Raw genomic sequence first — 17620 nt, 5'->3', positions numbered from 1 at the left:
GGGCCTTCTCGATGCTATGTTTGGAAGCAGCTCTTTCCGCCCCCGGACCAACTATCCTTAAACAGACTTCCTTCTTATCCTCCAGGTTTGTAGTCAAGCAATTGTCACTGTTCCCAGGGGCAGGACGTTCAGAGCTGTTTTGAGACAGCAGGAGCAAAGACACGGGGACGGTTCGGACAGATCCCAGTGGGGCGACTGGCACACAAAGCAAAGCTAGTCCTGCCCATCGCGAAGACACGGCAGAGGCGCCCCTAAGTGTACCCGCCATGGGTCAGCCGGGGTCCCCGCGTGGCTGGGCTCTACTCGGCGCGCTTCACAACACCCGCACTGGCTTAGGATCGTCTTTTTCTAAGATTTCTGGCAATAGTATTGCAAAGCGCGATTTTTCCGTCCCTCAAACCCGACCTCCTCTTCTGGAGGAGCCAAGGCGGGCAGCTAGTGACAGCTCCCCCAGAAAGGCAAACAAACGCCAGCCGCAAGCCCGACCCAGCAGCTGCCCGCTGGACCGCACTTCCGCCGGAAGTCGGCTTGGCTGCCGGCGCCCCGAGTGAGGTCACAGGCCCGCCGGAAGTCTAGAGAAGCTCCTTGAAGGCACCGCCTGGGTGCGACTGGCCGTTGGCCCATTCCGGCGGTAAGGCCGCCTTTGAGGGTTTTTTGATACTAGTTGGCCCAGGGGCGTCTGTCTCCTTGCCTAATCCGCCCTTCCACCGTGTGTGTGTGTGTGTGTGTGTGTGTGTGGTCGCACGCCCACCTCCACCCTGCTACCCACCGTATCCCCTTGGCGCCGCCTGCACCGCGCCTCCCACTCAGGGTCCCGGCCCCCGGGGAGAGCTTCGGCCAAGCCCACCCGCCGGGACCCTCGGAGAGTGCAGCCTCGGAAAGGCATTCTGTCCGGTGGCCAGAGTGGACACTTTAGGGATTAGGGATAGGACCCGGGATCCGAGGGTACTGGCTTATTCTTCCCAATTAACTTTTCCTGCCAAAGTCGTATAACCCGGTTCACCCTGCTGGATCTCAACACCCCCGCGCGCGGGGGCGGGGGGGGGGGAATCTCAACATTTCAAGTTATTTTCCACCGTTTATACCGCCTTTGACTCCCACCCTGTTTTATTATGTGAGTGCTTTATCGATGTCTCTGCAGCCAGATCCAGCCTTCTAGGAGAACCATGCCTCCTGCAGCTTTGGGTGCCACCTGTTGTGCCAGGCACATGCCGCTGCCCAAGAGGAGATGCTGTTTGAATTCTCCTTGAATATTGAGAGAAGGAATGCCCTAGCTGCCAGTAGAAAATTATCCAAACGAGAACTACGTAGGCCGGGGACCCTGAATCGCCTCGTGAGAATTGCTCTTCTTTGTTTCCTCTGTCTTATCTTGTGAATAGTTTGTAGTTTGGTTATCTTAGGTGGAAGTCCGGGCCTGAATCATATCTGCTAAGGCCAAAAGTAACCTTTTCCAGTTAATACAAGCCTGTGTGTTGACTCTAGTCCCCGTGGGTGAGCCACGATTGTTGTGGGAGTGAGTCGTGGGAGTGAGTCCTGGGACTGCCACTAGGCGATGCTTGTACCAGTAGCATGGTCAGTAGATTCTTTTGGGATACATTCGGTAGCAATATCTATGCAAGTTTATATTTAAGTACAAAGATGATTTGTTATGGGTAGGAGGGAAGATGTATGCATTTTGCATATCCCCCCCCCCTTTTTTTTTGGTAATTTGCAGGCAGGAGATGCCCTAAATAAACCACAGTGGTTTGATTAGGAAATTCTTATTTTGATTAGGAAATTCTTGAAGGAGAGGGAGCTCTGGACCATCTGGGAGGCCTCAGCAGTGCATGCGTAAGTGCTGATGAATTCTGTTTTGGGAGCCATTTATGGAGTTGATGTCTGAGAATATGTGCGATGGAATATATCCCTCAATAGTAGTCACACTCTTTCTGTTTCTTTGTAGCCTCAGGATGGACTTCTTGGTTCTCTTCTTGTTCTACCTGGTTTTGGTGCTGATTGGTGTTGTTACAGTATGCATCTGCTCAAAAACCCATTACCTGAAAGGTGTAGTCAGAGGAGGAGCACAGGTAACGATGAATCTTGGAGACACTGGATTTTCACTACCACCAATCTAAAAGGCTCACCAGTTCCCTGATGAAACAAAAAGGAGATGCCATTTTTATTCATTTGTTCACTTCACTTATGGCAGCTATGTAATTTTTGAAAGTTTCTGGGCTTTGTTGCTTTTGAAAGTAATCTTGTGATGTTGCTTTGAGAGAAGATAACATTCTTAAGGTTGGCTATTTTTCTCTGGATTTGATGCCTGTAGTTGGGCATGGATGTGAACAGTGTCTGCATGGAGGGGCTGGATGGGTGGAACAGGGAGCTGTATGGTTAAGGAGCTGAGCATCAGGCTGCCCACACTCCTTCAAGGATCAAAGTGAGCAAAGTTGAGGTCATCAACCTTTGGGAAGGGGTTGACTTGGAGGGTAACCTGGGCTAATGCCCAGTGATTACAGATGGACTCGAACCTAGGATTGAACCCAAAGCACGAAAGGAGTGGAGTTCACATTAACATTACCTAATCCAGCTCCTCTGCTCTCCTTCCTTTGCCTGAAGACCCTGACATGGTGTTTTCTCTGGAGTTAGGTGAAAACAGAGGAGCTGGCATTAGAGAAAGACCGGCTGAGGGAAGCCCTGCATTTTATTCTCTCTTAAATCTCTTCTCTGCCCATATGCAAAAGTGCAAATCACCAAATATCACCAGCTGAAAGTGAAGCATCTAATTTGGGAGTGGGGGAATGACAAATGACAATGAATTCTTTTTTGTTTTAGATAATTTCCTGTATAATTCCAAAATGCCTTCAGAGAGCTATGCCAAAATTGCTTCATTACCTCTTCCGTACACGGTATTTATATTTCAGAGTGTAAATACTATCTTCTTTTTTTTTTTTTTTAATTTTTAGTAAATACTATCTTCTTTTCGGGGCATCCAGATGGCTCATTGGTTAAGCATCTGACTCTTGGTTTCAGCTCAGGTCATGATCTTAGGGTCCTGAGATTGAGCCCCAAGTCAGACTCTGTGCTAGGCACAGGGCCTGCTTAAGATTCTCTCCCTCTGCCCCTCCCTTTGCCCCCCTCCCCCCCCCCCGCAATAAGTACATAAAATCTTTTAAAAAAAATACTATCTTCTTTCCTGGTTTGATTTTTAATTGTTGCTGTCCTCTAGCTTCCGGAAGCTCCTTGTTGGTTTCCAGCCATGGTTTGGGGAAGGAGGCTGGAAAGGATCAAGAGTCCTAGGTTCAGGACCTCTCCTCATAATCTGCCTTTTATTTCTGGAGTTTTCACTGAAATATTTAGAGTGGCAATATATTGCATGCATTTCTGTGAAGAGATATATCCTGATACCTCAATTCCTAATAAAGATAATAAGGGTGCCTGGGTGGCTCAGACAGTGGAGCCATCCACCTCTTGATTTTGGTTCAAGTCATCATCTCAGAGTCATGGGATTAAGCCCTGCTTTGAGCTCCACACTTAGCTTGGAGTCTGCTTGAGAGTCTCTCTCCCTCTGCCCCTTCCCCTGGTCTCACACTCTCCCTAAATAATTAAAATCCTAAAAAAAAAAAGTTGATAATAATAGATAGCATCTATTGAGTACTGAGTCTTGCTAGGTACTATGAGAATTGTCTCACATTGTTTCTTATGTAATTCTTGCTATTATCTCAAGCTCAAAAGACATGGTTGGCTCTGGGTTCAGTTTAGTATTATATAATTTCTTTATGAAGAAGGCCCTGTGAACAAGCCATGTACCCGTTTCCTTTCAGAAACCACACCTTCATTATCCTGCACCTCATCTTGCAAGGGATGGTTTACAGTGAATACACCTGGGAAATATTTGGCTACTGTCGAGAGCTGGAGTTCTCCTTGTGTTACCTTCTTCTGCCCTATTTTCTGCTGATTATAAACCTGGTGTTTTTCACTCTCAGCTGTGTAAGTGACCCTGGTAAGTTGAAGCTTTCGGTATGGAGACTGGTGACAATCAACCTTACTCTTGCAGTGCTACAGACTAGTGAGGCCTCTGGGGACTTCGTAAAAGATAAGATATGTAGTGTTTTCATGATCTTTTCATTGTGATTGTCTTCTGATTTTATTTTTTTCTTCTATGATTCATAGATTATTTAGAACTGCTTAAAATTTTCCATATACTTTTTTAGTTTATTTTTTGGTGCTTCACTAGTAATTGTGTTATATAGTTTGTGGTCTGTATGGCTCTGTTTCTTTTACAATTTTTTTTTTAAAGATTTTATTTATTTATTCATAGAGACAGAGAGAGAGAGAGAAGCAGAGACACAGGCAGAGGGAGAAGCAGGCATCATACAGAGAACCTGATGTGGGACTCAATCCAGGGTCTCCAGGATCAAGCCCTGGGCTGCAGGCGGCGCTAAACCGCTGCACCACCAGGGCTGCCCCTCTTTTACAAATTTTATTGCATCATATCCAGTTATGTGTTATTTTTGTAAATGACCTGTGGGCTTGAAAGAGTGTGTATTTGGGCAGCCTCGGTGGCGCAGTGGTTTAGCGCCGCCTGCAACCCACGGTGTGATCCTGGAGACCCGAGATCGAGTCCCACGTCGGGCTCCCTGTGTGGAGCCTGCTTCTCCCTCTGCCTGTGTCTCTGCCTCTCTCTCTCGCTCTGTATCTCTGAGTAAATAAAATAAAAGGTCTTAAAAAAAAAAGATAAAACACAGCAATAACATTAAAAAAAAAAAGAAAGAAAGAGTGTGTATTTTCTAGTTCTTGGTGTAGACAGCATGTGAGTCCATTAGATCAAGTTTGTTAATTATGTTCAAATCTTTTATATTTGTATTAATTTTTTTGGTTGCTCAGTTACTGAGAAGTATGTTATCTCATTTTGTTATTCAACTTTTTTTTTTTAAGATTTTATTTATTTATTCATGAGAGACAGAGAGAGAGAGAGAAGCAGAGACATAGGCAGAGGGAAAAGCAGGCTCCACGCAGGGAGCCCAATGTGGGACTCAATCCCAGATCCAGGGATCATGCCCTGAGCCAAAGGCATATGCTCAACTGCTGAGCCACCCACGCGTCCCATGTTATCTCATTTTGATGATAGATTTGAGGTTTCTTCTGGCAGTCAGTTTTGACTTTACTTATTTTGAAGCTGTTGTATATGTGCGTATGTGTGTGTAGGTATATATAATATATATTTTTATATTATTTGCATTCAAGTTTAGAATTGGTATTCCTTTTTCCTTGAATATTTTTTTATAATAAATTTATTTTTTATTGGTGTTCAATTTACCAACATACAGAATAACACCCAGTGCTCATCCCGTCAAGTGCCCCCCCTCAGTGCCGTCACCCATTCACCCCCACCCCCCACCCTCCTCCCCTTCCACCACCCCTAGTTCATTTCCCAGAGTTAGGAGTGTCTTTATGTTCTGTCTCCCTTTCTGATATTTCCCACACATTTCCTCTCCCTCCCCTTCTATTCCCTTTCACTATTATTTATATTCCCCAAATGAATGAGAACATATAATGTTTGTCCTCCGATTGACTTACTTCACTCAGCATAATACCCTCCAGTTCCATCCACGTTGAAGCAAATGGTGGGTATTTGTCTCTTTGTTACTAGTATTGTTCTTTGTTCTTTTTTTGTCTGATATTAATATTATTACACTTTTATTTTTTTAAGAGGGGGAGAGGGAGAGAGAGAATCTTAAGCAGGCTCCATGCCCAGTGTGAAGCCCAATGCAGGGCTCAGTCTCACGACTCTGAGATCGTGACCTGAGCCAAGATCAGGAGTCAGATGCTTAACTGACTGAGCCACCCAGGTGCCCCTTACCCTTTTTTGGGGGACTGGGGGGATTGATATTTGCTTGGTATCTTTTTTCCATGCCTTTACTTTTAAGCTTTCCTGTCCTTGAAGCACCAAGTGTCCATCAACTGGTTAATAGGTAAATGTGATGTGCCTTCTCCATGGAACAGTATTCTGTAACGGGAAGGAATGAAGGAGTGATATATGTTAGAACTTAGAGGAACCTTGAAAAACTATGCTAAATGAAAGAAGCAAGATACAAAAGACCACAAGTTGTAGGATTCCATTTATATGAAATATTCAAACAAGGCAAATGCATGGAGACGGAAAGCAGAATAGTGATTGCCAAGAGCTAGGATTCAAGAGAAATGGGGTGACTGCTAAGGGGTTTCTTTCTTTTCTTTTCTTTTCTTTTCTTTTCTTTTCTTTTCTTTTCTTTTCTTTTCTTTTCTTTTCTTTCTTCTTTTCTTTTCCTTTTTTTTTTTTTTTAAAGATTTTATTTAGGGCAGCCCGGGTGGCTCAGTGGTTTAGTGCTGCCTTCAGCCCAGGGCGTGATCCTGGAGACTGGGATCGAGTCCCACGTTGGGCTTCCTTTGTGGAGCCTGCTTCTCCCTCTGCCTGTGTCTCTGCCTCTCTCTCTCTCTCTTTCTCTCTCTCTCTTTGTTTCTCTCATGAATAAATAAATAAAATCTTTTTTTTAAGAGTAAAGGTTTTTTTTAAGATTTTAAGTTTTTTTAAGATTTTTTAAGATAAAAATCTTAAAAAATATATTTTATTTATTTATTTGAGAGAGAGAGAGAGAGAGAGACACCTCAAGTGAGGAGAGTGGGAGGAGCAGAGAGAGAGGGAGAAGCATACTCTCTGTAGAGCAGGGAGCCCTGAGGAGGAGTCCAGTGTGGAACTTGACCCCAGGATCCTGGGATCATGACTTAAACTGAAGGTAGGCACTTAACCAACTGAGCCACCCAAGCACCCCTAAGGGCTTTCTTTTTAAAGTGATAAACATGTTCTAAAATTGATTGTGGGGGATCCCTGGGTGGCTCGGTGGTTTAGCTCCTGCCTTTGGCCCAGGGCGCGATCCTGGAGTCCCGGGATCGAGTCCCACATCGGGCTCCCGGCATGGACCCTGCTTCTCCCTCTGCCTGTGTCTCTGCCTCTCTCTCTCTCTCTCTGTGTCTATCATGAATAAATAAATAAATCTTAAAAAAAAAAAAAAAAATAAATAAATAAATAAAATTGATTGTGATGATCATTGCATAACTCTGTGAGTATACTAAAAACTGTTGAATTGTGTACCTTAAATGGGTGAATTGGGTTTATGAATTGTATCTCAGTAAAGCTATTTATTTTATTTTATTTATTATTTTTTTTAATTTTTATTTATTTATGATAGTCACAGAGAGAGAGAGAGAGAGAGGCAGAGACACAGGCAGAGGGAGAAGCAGGCTCCATGCACCGGGAGCCTGATGTGGGATTCGATCCCGGGTCTCCAGGATCGCGCCCTGGGCCAAAGGCAGGCGCCAAACCGCTGCGCCACCCAGAGATCCCAAGCTATTTATTTTAAAGTGAGTTATTTAGAATGTTAAATATAGAAGTCTTAGTTGCACTTTGTCAGGACAGATTTTGTGAATGTTTAGTCAACCATATTGCTTGGAACTGATGTTTGTCCTTACTTTTTTCAGGTACTATAACGAAAGCAAATGAGTTACTGTTTCTTCAAGTTTATGAATTCGATGAAGTGATGTTCTTAAAGAATATGAAGTGCTCTACGTGCAATTTAAGGAAACCAGCACGATCCAAACACTGCAGTAAGTTTGGCTTTAATTGCTCCAGCTCTAGCCTTGCACAGCAAATATGTGGGCTTTCTCAGTAAGGGAATGTTACAGAAATCCAAAAGCAGGGCCCTTGGTCTCCCAGCATGGGACAGCCACTGCTTGTAGAGGCCAAATTGTTTCTTTCAGATGACTGGAGGTAAGTTCTTAATGTTCTCGTGTAATGGGCAGCTCAGCCCTGGGCAGAACAGCCCTTCCTTTGCCATGTGGTAGGGCATGTGGCCCAGCAGGAATTTCTGTGGGATGTTGTGTTTGCAGATTTTAGCTCTGGCAGAACCTACTCTTCTGGGGAATAGCCAAGATTCTAGACTAGTGCCATCCAACAAAAATATATCATGAGCCACATATGTGATTTAAATTTTCTAGTAGCCACATTACAAAAGTAAAATGAGGCAACATTGGATTTAATTATATATTTTATTTAACCTAACATATCTAAAATATCATTTTAATGTGTAGTCAGTATAAAAAAATCATTCATGGGATAGTTTATGTTCTCTTTTTCATACTGTCTTTGAAATCTGATACATATTTTCCATTTACAGCACATCTCAATTGAGACACTAAATTTTCCTTGGAAATACTTGATCTGTATTTAGATTTCATAAAATTTGCTGTCAGAAGAGCAGATTCACCTACCCAAGTTATTCTAGAAATTCTCAGAAGTTTTTTGGTTACTGAATCAGTACCAAAAAATTATTTCTGTTTAATACCCATGTAACAGTTCAACCTTTAAAAAAAAAAAAGATTTTATTTATTTGAGAGAGAATGTGCATATGCTTACACAAGTGGGTGGAGGGGCAGAGAGAGAGGGATAAGCAGATTCCCCGCTTAGAGGGAGCCCAGTATAGGGCTTGACTCCAGGAGCTTGAGATCATGACCTGAGCTGAAGGCAGATGCTTAACCAACTGAGCCACATAGGTGCCTCAATAATTTGTCTTTATCTGAAGAATTGATTTGACTTTTTTTTTTTTTTTTTGATTTGACTTTTTTTTTTTTTTTTTTGATTTGACTTTAAAGCCTCAGTTTTAAAATTCTGTCTGTCTGGGATCCCTGGGTGGCTCAGCGGTTTGGTGCCTGCCTTTGGCCCAGGGCGCGGTCCCGGAGTCCCGGGATCGAGTCCCATGTCGGGCTCCGGGCATGGAGCCTGCTTCTCCCTCTGCCTGTGTCTCTGCCTCTCTCTCTCTCTGTGTCTATCATAAATAAATAAATAAATCTTAAAAAAAAAAATCTGTCCAAGTTAAGTTCACTAACTCTTGTGTCATATCAGTATTACTCATGTTGAACTTAAAGGAGCATTGCATGAATTGAAGAACTCTAAATTTATCAGTATCAACAGAATATTCTTCCAAATTTTTTCTTGTAGCCACATTTCAAGTGCTTAATACCCACCTGTGGCTCGTGGCTACTTCATTGGACACTGCAGTTTTTTTTTATTTTTTTATTTTTATTTTTTTTAAAGTATTCTTTTTTTTTATTAAAGAATATTTATTTATTCATAGAGACACACAGAGAGAGAGAGGCAGAGACACAAGCAGAGGGAGAAGCAGGCCCCATGCAGAGAGCCTGACGTGGGACTTGATCCAGGGTCTCCAGGATCACGCCCTAGGCTGTAGGCGGCGCTAAACCGCTGCGCCACCAGGGCTGCCCGGACACTGCGGTTTTAAGAGCTTGGTGATAGCAGCCACCATTTCTTCCAGCTCATACTGCCCGTAGTCAGTCTAAACATCTCTGTAAGTGTGCTTTTTGTCTCATTTTTCATCAAGGACTAACTCAGTGTTGCATTCTTGTTTCTGTGCAGGTGTGTGTAACAGGTGTGTGCACCGTTTTGACCACCACTGTGTTTGGGTGAACAACTGCATTGGAGCCTGGAACGCCAGGTACTTCCTCCTCTACCTCTTGACATTGACAGCCTCAGCAGCCACCATGGCCATCGTGAGCACTGTGTTTCTGGTCCATTTGGTGGTGTTGTCTGACTTGTATTTGGAGACTTACATTGATCACCTTGGACACTTCCAGGCTGTTGACATTTTCTTTCTTATTCAGGTAATTAATTCAGGTAGTTGTGTTGTGGGATGTGTTTCTGATATTAGGTTTCAAAATTGGAAAAAGGTCATTTTCCCAGTCAAAAGATGGAGCTATTCCTTTTTTAAAAGTCAATATATAATTTTAAAAATTTTATTGGGGATCCCTGGGTGGCTCAGCGGTTTGGCGCCTGCTTTTGGCCCAGGGCGCGATCCTGGAGTCCCGGGATCGAGTCCTGCGTTGGGTTCCCGGCATGGAGCCTGCTTCTCCCTCCTCTTGTGTCTCTGCCTCTCTCTCTCTCTCTCTATGTCTATCATGAATAAATAAATAAATCTTTAAAAAATAATAATAAAATAAAATAAAATTTTTATTATTTATTTACTTGAGATTTTATTTATTATTTATTTATTTAAAAAAATTTTTTTTAAATTTATTTATTTATGATAGTCACAGAGAGAGAGAGAGAGAGAGAGGCAGAGACACAGGCAGAGGAAGAAGCAGGCTCCATGCACCGGGAGCCCGATATGGGATTCGATCCCAGGTCTCCAGGATCGCGCCCTGGGCCAAAGGCAGGCGCCAAACCTCTGTGCCACCCAGGGATCCCTTATTATTTTAGATTAAGATAGAGAGAGAGAGAGAAAGAAAGCACCCTCAACACAGGACTCAGTCTCACAATCGTGAGATCATGACCTGAGCTGAAATCAAGAGTTGGATGCTTAACCAACTTAGTACTGAGACACTCCAATATATAATTTTTTGAATTGATATATAATACGTGTGCTATAAAATTCATCCTTTTTTTAAGTTTATTTATTTATTTTTTAGTAATCTTTACACTCAATGTGGGGTTTAAACTCATGACCCCAAGATCAAGAGTCATATGCTCTTCCTACTGAGTCAACCAGGTGCCCCTAAAATTCATCCTTTCAAAGTATAAGATCTAGTGGTTCAGAGTTGTGTAACCACCACCACCATTTAATTTCAGAACATTTCATCACCCAAGAAATAAACTCTTACCTATTACCAGTTACTCTCCACCCCTCTCTTTCCTTGCAACCACTAACTGGCTTTTTGTGTTTATGGATTTGCCTTTTCCGGGCATTTCATATAAATGTAGCTGGACATTTGTGGCCTTGGACTGGCTTCTTTTTCTTAGCATAATGTGTTCAAGGTTCATCCGTGTTGTAGCATGAATCAATATTTCACTCCTTTTTGAGGCTAAATAATATTCCACTGTGTAGATGTATACCACATTTTATTCATTTATTACCTATGGACATTTGAATGTTTTCACTTTTTATTTTTGAATAAGGGTACTGTGAACATCTGTGTACAAGCTCTTGTGTGGATAGGGGTTTCCATTGCTCTTTTTTTTTTTTTTTTTTAAGGATTTTATTTATTTATTCATGAGAGACACACAGAGAAAGAGTGAGGCAGAGACACAGGCAGAGGGAGAAGCAGGCTCCATGCAGAAGCCCGATGTGGGACTCGATCCCGGGACTCCAGGATCATGCCCTGGACCGAAGGCAGGCGCCAAACTGCTGAGCCACTCAGGGATCCCCTCCCTTTTTTTTTTTTGGTTTTTTTTTTTTTTTTTTTTTTTTTTTGGTTTCCATTGCTCTTGAGTCATACCCAGGAGTAGAATTTCTAGGTCATATGGTCACTATACTTGTAGTCATTTGAGGAGCTGCCAGGTTGTTTTCCAAAGTATCTTCACCATTTTACATTCCTACCATCTGTATATGAAGGTTCCAACTTGTTACTATGTCTTTTTTTTTTTTTTTTTTGTCTTTTTGATTAAAGTCATCCTAATGGATGTAAAGCGGTGCCCTTGTGAGTTGATTTGCACTTCCCTGTTGACTTAATAATGCTGAGCCTCTTTTTGTGTGTTTCTTAGCCACTTATATGTCTTTTTTGGAAAAGAAGATTTACAGGAGAAGCTCATTTTTTAATTGGGTTGTTTTCTTGTGTTGTAAGAATTCTTTGTATATCCTGGACACTTGACCCATCTCAGATGTAGGATTAGCAAGTATTTTTTCCCATTCTGTGGGTTTTTCATTTTTTGGATAGCTTTCTTTGAAACAAAAAAGTTCCGTATTTTAAGTTTAGGGTTTTTTGTTGTTGTTGCTTATGCTTTGGTGTCATATGTAAGAATCTGTTGCCTGCTCCAAGGTCATGAAGATTTATGTATTCTTGTGTTTATATATTTAACTCTTACATTTAGGTCTTTGATCCTTTTTTGAGTCAATTTTTGTATGTTTTGTAGGGTTGGGCTCTCTCTTGATACTTTTAGCGTCCCAGCATCTATTGTTAAAGATACCCTTCTTTGTTCATTGAATTGTTTTGGCACCCTTGTCAAAAATTTATTTACAATAACATAGGCTTCTTATAAAAACTCAAATATTTTATGGCTAAAAGATTTCTGTTGCATTTATGGGAAGTAGCTTATGAGCAGTCACTATTTTAGGTAACTGGTTGCTTCTTGAGTGTTTTTTCTTTTTTTAAAAAAAGATTTTATTTATTTATTTATTTCATTTTAAAGATAATAAAATACCATGAACAAGTGAGATGTAGTCCATGAATGCAAGTTTGGTTCAATATTAGAAAATTGATTAATGTTTTATATAGCATTATTAAATATAAAGAACAATGACGTGATTATTTCTCTAGATGCTGAAAAGCCTTTCACAGAATTCAACACTCATTCTAATAAAAGCACTCAGACAATAAGAATTGAAGGATACTGTCTTTAAAAAAAAAAAAAAAGATTTTATTTATCATTCATGAGAGACACAGGAGGGAAGCAGAGACTTAGGGAGAGGGAGAAGCAGGCTCTATGCAGGGAGCCCAATGTAGGACTTGTTCCCGGAACTCCAGAATCATGCCCTGAGCTGAAGGCAGTCACTTAACCACTGAGCCACCCAGGCGTCCCAGGATACTGTCTTACTATGATAAAGTACACAGTCTTAAAGTTAGTTTTTTTTTTTAATTTATTTTGAAATAATTATAGATTTACAGGAGATTATAAAGAGACACACAGGAAGTCTATACACTCTTTAGCCCCTCTTCCCATGCCAGAATCCCTATACAGCACAAGGCCAAAACCAAGCAATTGACTTTGGCACAATCCCCAGGGCCAGTTAGATTTCACGAATTACATGTGTTTATTGTAAGAATGTTTTATGTAAGAATCTGTTGCCTGGTGTGTATATAGCTCTGTGCAATTTGTCACATGTTCACAAATAACCCACCACTAGCATGCTCTATTATGAATCGCCACAGACTCCCTTGTGTTACCCTTTATAGCTAAAGCTTCCTCTCCATATCCCTAATGCTTGGCACCACTACTCCCTTCTCCATCTCTGTTATAATGTTATTTCATGATCGTTACATAAATGGAATCATACAGTATCTTTTTGAAGTTGGTTTCTTCACTCAGTGCAATTTCCTTGAGGTCCATGAGAACAGTTGCATGGATCTAGGGTTCCTTTTAATTGCTGTATAGTAGTCCATGCTTTGTTTAACCATTCACCCTTTGAAGGCCATCAGCTGCAAAAAGCGGCATTGAACATTCCCATTTACAAGTTCCTGTGTAATTATCTGTCTTCACTGTGATTGTTGGGTTGATGATAGGTCTATTTTAAGTCTTAGAAAGGACCACCATACTCTTTTTCAGAGTGGTTGTACCATTGTACATCCTCACCAGTGGTGGAGGAGGGACTGGTTTCTCTGCATCTTTGCCAGCACCTAATGTTATCACTATGTTTCATTTTAGCCATTCCGATAGGTGTGTAGCAACAACCTCGTCATTTCAACCTTGAGTAATTTTTATTCTTAAAATTTCTTTCAGCTATGAAGCAACTGGGTGGCTTAGTCTGTTAAGCATCTGACTCTTGATTTCTGTTTGGGTTGTAATCTCAGGGTGGTGGGATCAAGCTGCATGTCGGGATCATAAATTGGAGACGTCATGTTGCTTTGCCCTTCAATATGTGAATGTGCATTTTTAAAGAATGTCACCTTAACTACAATTAGGTTATCTCACCTAAGAAAAGTAATAAATCTGTATAACAAACATAGGATATGTAGTAAATATATAATAAATCATCTAATCCATATTCAAATTTCCCTATTGTCTTTTTATTTCTTTTTTTCAAATGTTTTTTTTTTAAGATTTTATTTATTTATTCATGAGAGATACGGAGAGAGAGAGAGGAAGAGACACAGGCAGAGAGAGAAGCAGACTGTAGGCAGGGAGCCCGCTTCTAGGATCAGGCCCTGAGCCAAAGGCAGACGCTCAACCGCTGAGCCACCCAGACATCTCTCAAATGTGTCTTTTATAGCTTTTTTACCTCCGTGAGCCAGAACCCACCTCATAGTTACTCTTTGCATTTGAATGTTCTTCTCAGTCTCTCTAAAATAATGGCCCCAACCTTTTTTTGTGAAATTGACAATTAATAGCTGTCTTTTAGAAAGTCCCTTGTTACAAATTTGCCTTTTTCCTACTTTTGTCAACTGATTTTTCTCTATTCCTTAATATTAATGTGAACTGGAAGTTAGTTCTAGAGCCCTGCATAGATTCAGGTTAAGTATTTTTGGCAAGAATGTGTATTTCATATTGCTTCCCATCAGGTGGAACAGAGGACCAGTGACACCCAGCTGTCTCCATTGATGAAGTGCATTTTCCCCTTTGCAGTGGGTCATCTGTGTATATGGTTTTGTTTTTGTACTTAAGATTTTCTGTAGGATAGGTTCCAAAAAATATAAATACTGGGTCAGAGATTATTAACATTTACAGATCTTTTGATTTTAATATAGTCAGATTGCTTTTTTAGAAACCTTCTGCTTAGAGTGATTTGTCCATGTTCATTTTGTTGCATCAGAGCAGGCACTGAGGATGCCCAGTGGTGGCGAGTGCTTCTAGTGTGGTAGGAAAATATGGTTTACCCTTTCTAAAAACTATTTCTTTTGTTGATGTTGATTAGTTTTCTTGTTTGTCAGTCATCTATAGATCTGCTTTTATGACTTAGGTCCTTTAAGTGTTTACCTATTTGATACTAATATTACTTTTTTTTAAAGATTTATTTATTTATTTATGAGAGAGAGACAGAGACAGAGGCGCAGGCAGAGGGAGAAGCAGGCTCCATGCAGGGAGCCTGACATGAGACTCGATCCCGGGACTCCAGGATCGTGCCCTGGGCCAAAGGCAGGTGCCAAACCCTGAGCCACCCAGGGATCCCCCTAACATTACTTTTGATTTGAGATCATATAGTAATGATAGTTCATTCTTGTATTTGTTTTCATTTGTATATCTTTTTTTTTTTTTTAAGATTTTATTTATTTATTCATGAGAGACACACAGAGAGAGGCAGAGACACAGGCAGAGGGAGAAGCAGGCCCCATGCAGGAAGCCTGACCTAGGACTCGACTCCGGGTCTCCAGGATCACGTCCTGGGCTGAAGGCGGTGCTAAACCCCTGAGCCACCCGGGCTGCCCTGTGTATCTTTTTTTGTATAAAAAAAATGCAGAAATCCTTTCTTATCAAATCTCTTTTCTTTGTAACTTCAGTTAGAAGTTCTCTTCTATCAAGAGATGTATCTGCTTTTACTTGTGACTTTCAAAAATATTGAACTCTTTCAAAATTCATTTTCTTTATTATAAAAAAATAAATTATAAAGATTCAAGCAGTCCAGAAGCATTTAAAATGAAAAGGCAGAGAAACAGGGAAAGTGGGCATAGGTGGTCAGAGGTACAAACTTATAGTTGAAAGATGAGTAAATCCTGGGGATTTGATGTATAGCCTGGTGACTGTAGTTTATAGTACGGTGTTGTAAACTTGAAAGTTGCTAAGAGAATGGGTTTTAGAAGTTCTCATCACACAAAAAAATTGTAACTATGTGTGGTGATAGGTGTATTAACCTTGTGATCATTTGCTGTATGTTACGTTGTACACCTTTAAACTTTCATAATGTCATGTCTATTATATTTCAATAAAGCTGGAGGGAGAAGCATAAAATTTAAAATCTCTTTAGAAAAAAACAAAAAACTGAGGTCTTTAACCCCTCCCCTCCCCAGAGGCAACTATCTTTGTAGTTTGGTATACACATTTCAGGCTTTTTTCCTATGTGTATACTGTCACACACCTTCATGGAGTCTCTTTTTGTTTTTACCTGAATATGATCCCATTGTGAATCCTTGCCTCTTGTCTTTCGCATTGGCAGTATCTTACCAATGTCTTTTCCAGATGAGTACATGGAAATTGACCTCATTTTATTGGCTATTATTCCATAGTATGACTATCCTAGGGTTTTACTCTTCCTCATGGGTGGACTTTTTAACATGTTTCTTTTAGGAAGAAGGCCTGTTAAAATCACTACAGTGAATACTCTCATGCATGTATTTCTGTAGTCGTATTGTGTTGAGAGAGAGATTGATCTCCTCTGTCCATCTGGACTTTATTTTGATGCATGAACTAAGATCTGTGTTTGTCTTTATTTTACAAATAGTTAACTGGCAAAGCACCATCTCCTGAGTATCCTTTCCCTTTTCCTTCCATTACAGATTTCATTTATCTTACTTGACTCTTGTACAGACCTGGGTTTCCTCTTGGGCTGTCAGTGTCATTTATAGTTGTTTGGGGTTTGGTGGGTCAGATGTGTATGGAGGTGGATGAGTTGGGTGGGCAGCTCACACTTGTCCATGTAACGGGCCAGGGCTGGGAGGTGCTTACTTACTTGTGTCACAGCCTAGCTGCCTAACATGCTCTTTCTTCTTTGCCTCCAGTACCTGTTTCTGACCTTCCCGAGGATTATCTTCATGCTGGGCTTTGTCATGATGCTGAGCTTCCTCCTGGGGGGCTACCTGTGCTTTATTTTGTACCTGGCTGCCACCAACCAGACCACTAACGAGTGGCACAATGGTGACCGGGCTTGGTGCCATCATTGCCGCCACGTGGCCCGGCCCCTATCAGCAGATACCCAGGTCAACCGGAACATTCACTCCCATGGGCTTTGGAGCAACCTTGGAGAGGTCTTCCTACCTGCCACTGCACCTTATGAGAGAAAGAAGAACTGAGAATGGGAAGTGTTACTGCCATTTAAATATAGTATACATTTATTTATACATATAGATACTTTGTAAGCATTAGTGTGGTGTTTTTTGGTTTTGGGAGTCTTTTTTTCTGGCTTCTGAATGTTTATAAATCGGCTTTAAGTGGTTAAGGAGAAGAGAAAACTAGTGTTTACAGAGTGCCTAATCCTTATAGGACCATGCTAGATCCGGTGGTAGAAATCCCCCTTGCTCATCCTCTGTTCCTTCAGCCTGTTGGAATGGAGTATATTTGAAGTCCTGGTGCCAGCGGAATCAAAGAGGACGTCCCAGACATTCTGGTTAACCGTGGTCTTCCACTAGAGACTCTAGGTTTCTGACAGGAGGGGTCTGTACTGTGTCCCCTGGTGTGCAGGAGAGTCTCAGTGACTTGGGGTTGTGCCTGGCTGCACTCTTTTTGATGGCCTTTCCACCTCTCCCAAGGAGATAGGCCTTGGCTTTTCATCTCCTTAATCAGACCTAGCACCCTCACCCAGGTCCTCCCTTGAGCCAGCATGGGCCCAGTCTTGTGCTTGTCCCCTGCCTGCCCTCAGTCACTGGCCTCTTGTGGCCCTGATCAAGTCTTATATGCCCTGTTTTTAAAATTCAAACTAACACCCAGAGCCCCACCCCGCCACTGCCTCGTTAATTCAGTGCAGAGATGGATGCAGAAGAGATCCATAGAAAGTGCTGAGAGCTTTTAGGAGGGGAGAGTTTTCAGGAGCAGGATACCTAAGATTGCCATGGCCAGCCGTACTGGAGGGGATTGGGGAAGGGGGAACTCGTGACAAGAACTTGGAGGCGGGGGGTCAGGAGGCATCATTTGTCACCGCAGCCCCAAGAGTTCCAGACTAGACATAATCTT

At 41.7% G+C, this 17620-nt stretch overlaps 1 protein-coding gene across 2 annotated transcripts; it reads left to right on the top strand.

Annotated features, from left to right (window-relative positions):
• The first annotated feature begins 504 nt into the window (after positions 1 to 504).
• Positions 505 to 16797, top strand: ZDHHC4 (zDHHC palmitoyltransferase 4). 2 transcript variants are annotated; one of them, XM_077907736.1, is made up of 9 exons: positions 505 to 631; positions 1142 to 1333; positions 1774 to 1830; positions 1943 to 2066; positions 2815 to 2888; positions 3804 to 3982; positions 7498 to 7623; positions 9449 to 9693; positions 16453 to 16797. In XM_077907736.1, the coding sequence occupies exons 4-9, from the start codon at positions 1950 to 1952 to the stop codon at positions 16741 to 16743; spliced, it is 1032 nt and encodes a 343-aa protein (XP_077763862.1). In that variant the 5' UTR covers positions 505 to 631; positions 1142 to 1333; positions 1774 to 1830; positions 1943 to 1949; the 3' UTR covers positions 16744 to 16797. The 2 variants fall into 2 exon arrangements, with proteins under 2 accessions (XP_077763862.1, XP_077763863.1); XM_077907737.1 differs by lacking the exon at positions 1142 to 1333 and having other exon boundaries at positions 575 to 631.
• The last annotated feature ends 823 nt before the right edge of the window (positions 16798 to 17620 follow it).

Source organism: Canis aureus, chromosome 8, assembly GCF_053574225.1.
Source record: "Canis aureus isolate CA01 chromosome 8, VMU_Caureus_v.1.0, whole genome shotgun sequence".
In the NCBI taxonomy this organism is placed as follows: Eukaryota; Metazoa; Chordata; class Mammalia; order Carnivora; family Canidae; genus Canis; species Canis aureus.
The sequence above is the reverse complement of the archived record's forward strand: the minus strand, read 5'-3'. Positions and strand labels throughout refer to the sequence as shown.

Coding starts and splice junctions, on each gene's coding strand:
- ZDHHC4 (XM_077907736.1), top strand. CDS start 1,950: ATGGACTTCTTGGTTCTCTTCTTGTTCTACCTGGTTTTGGTGCTGATT. Junction 3,983..7,497: donor CAGCTGTGTAAGTGACCCTG/GTAAGTTGAAGC, acceptor TACTTTTTTCAG/GTACTATAACGAAAGCAAAT. Junction 9,694..16,452: donor ACATTTTCTTTCTTATTCAG/GTAATTAATTCA, acceptor CTTTGCCTCCAG/TACCTGTTTCTGACCTTCCC.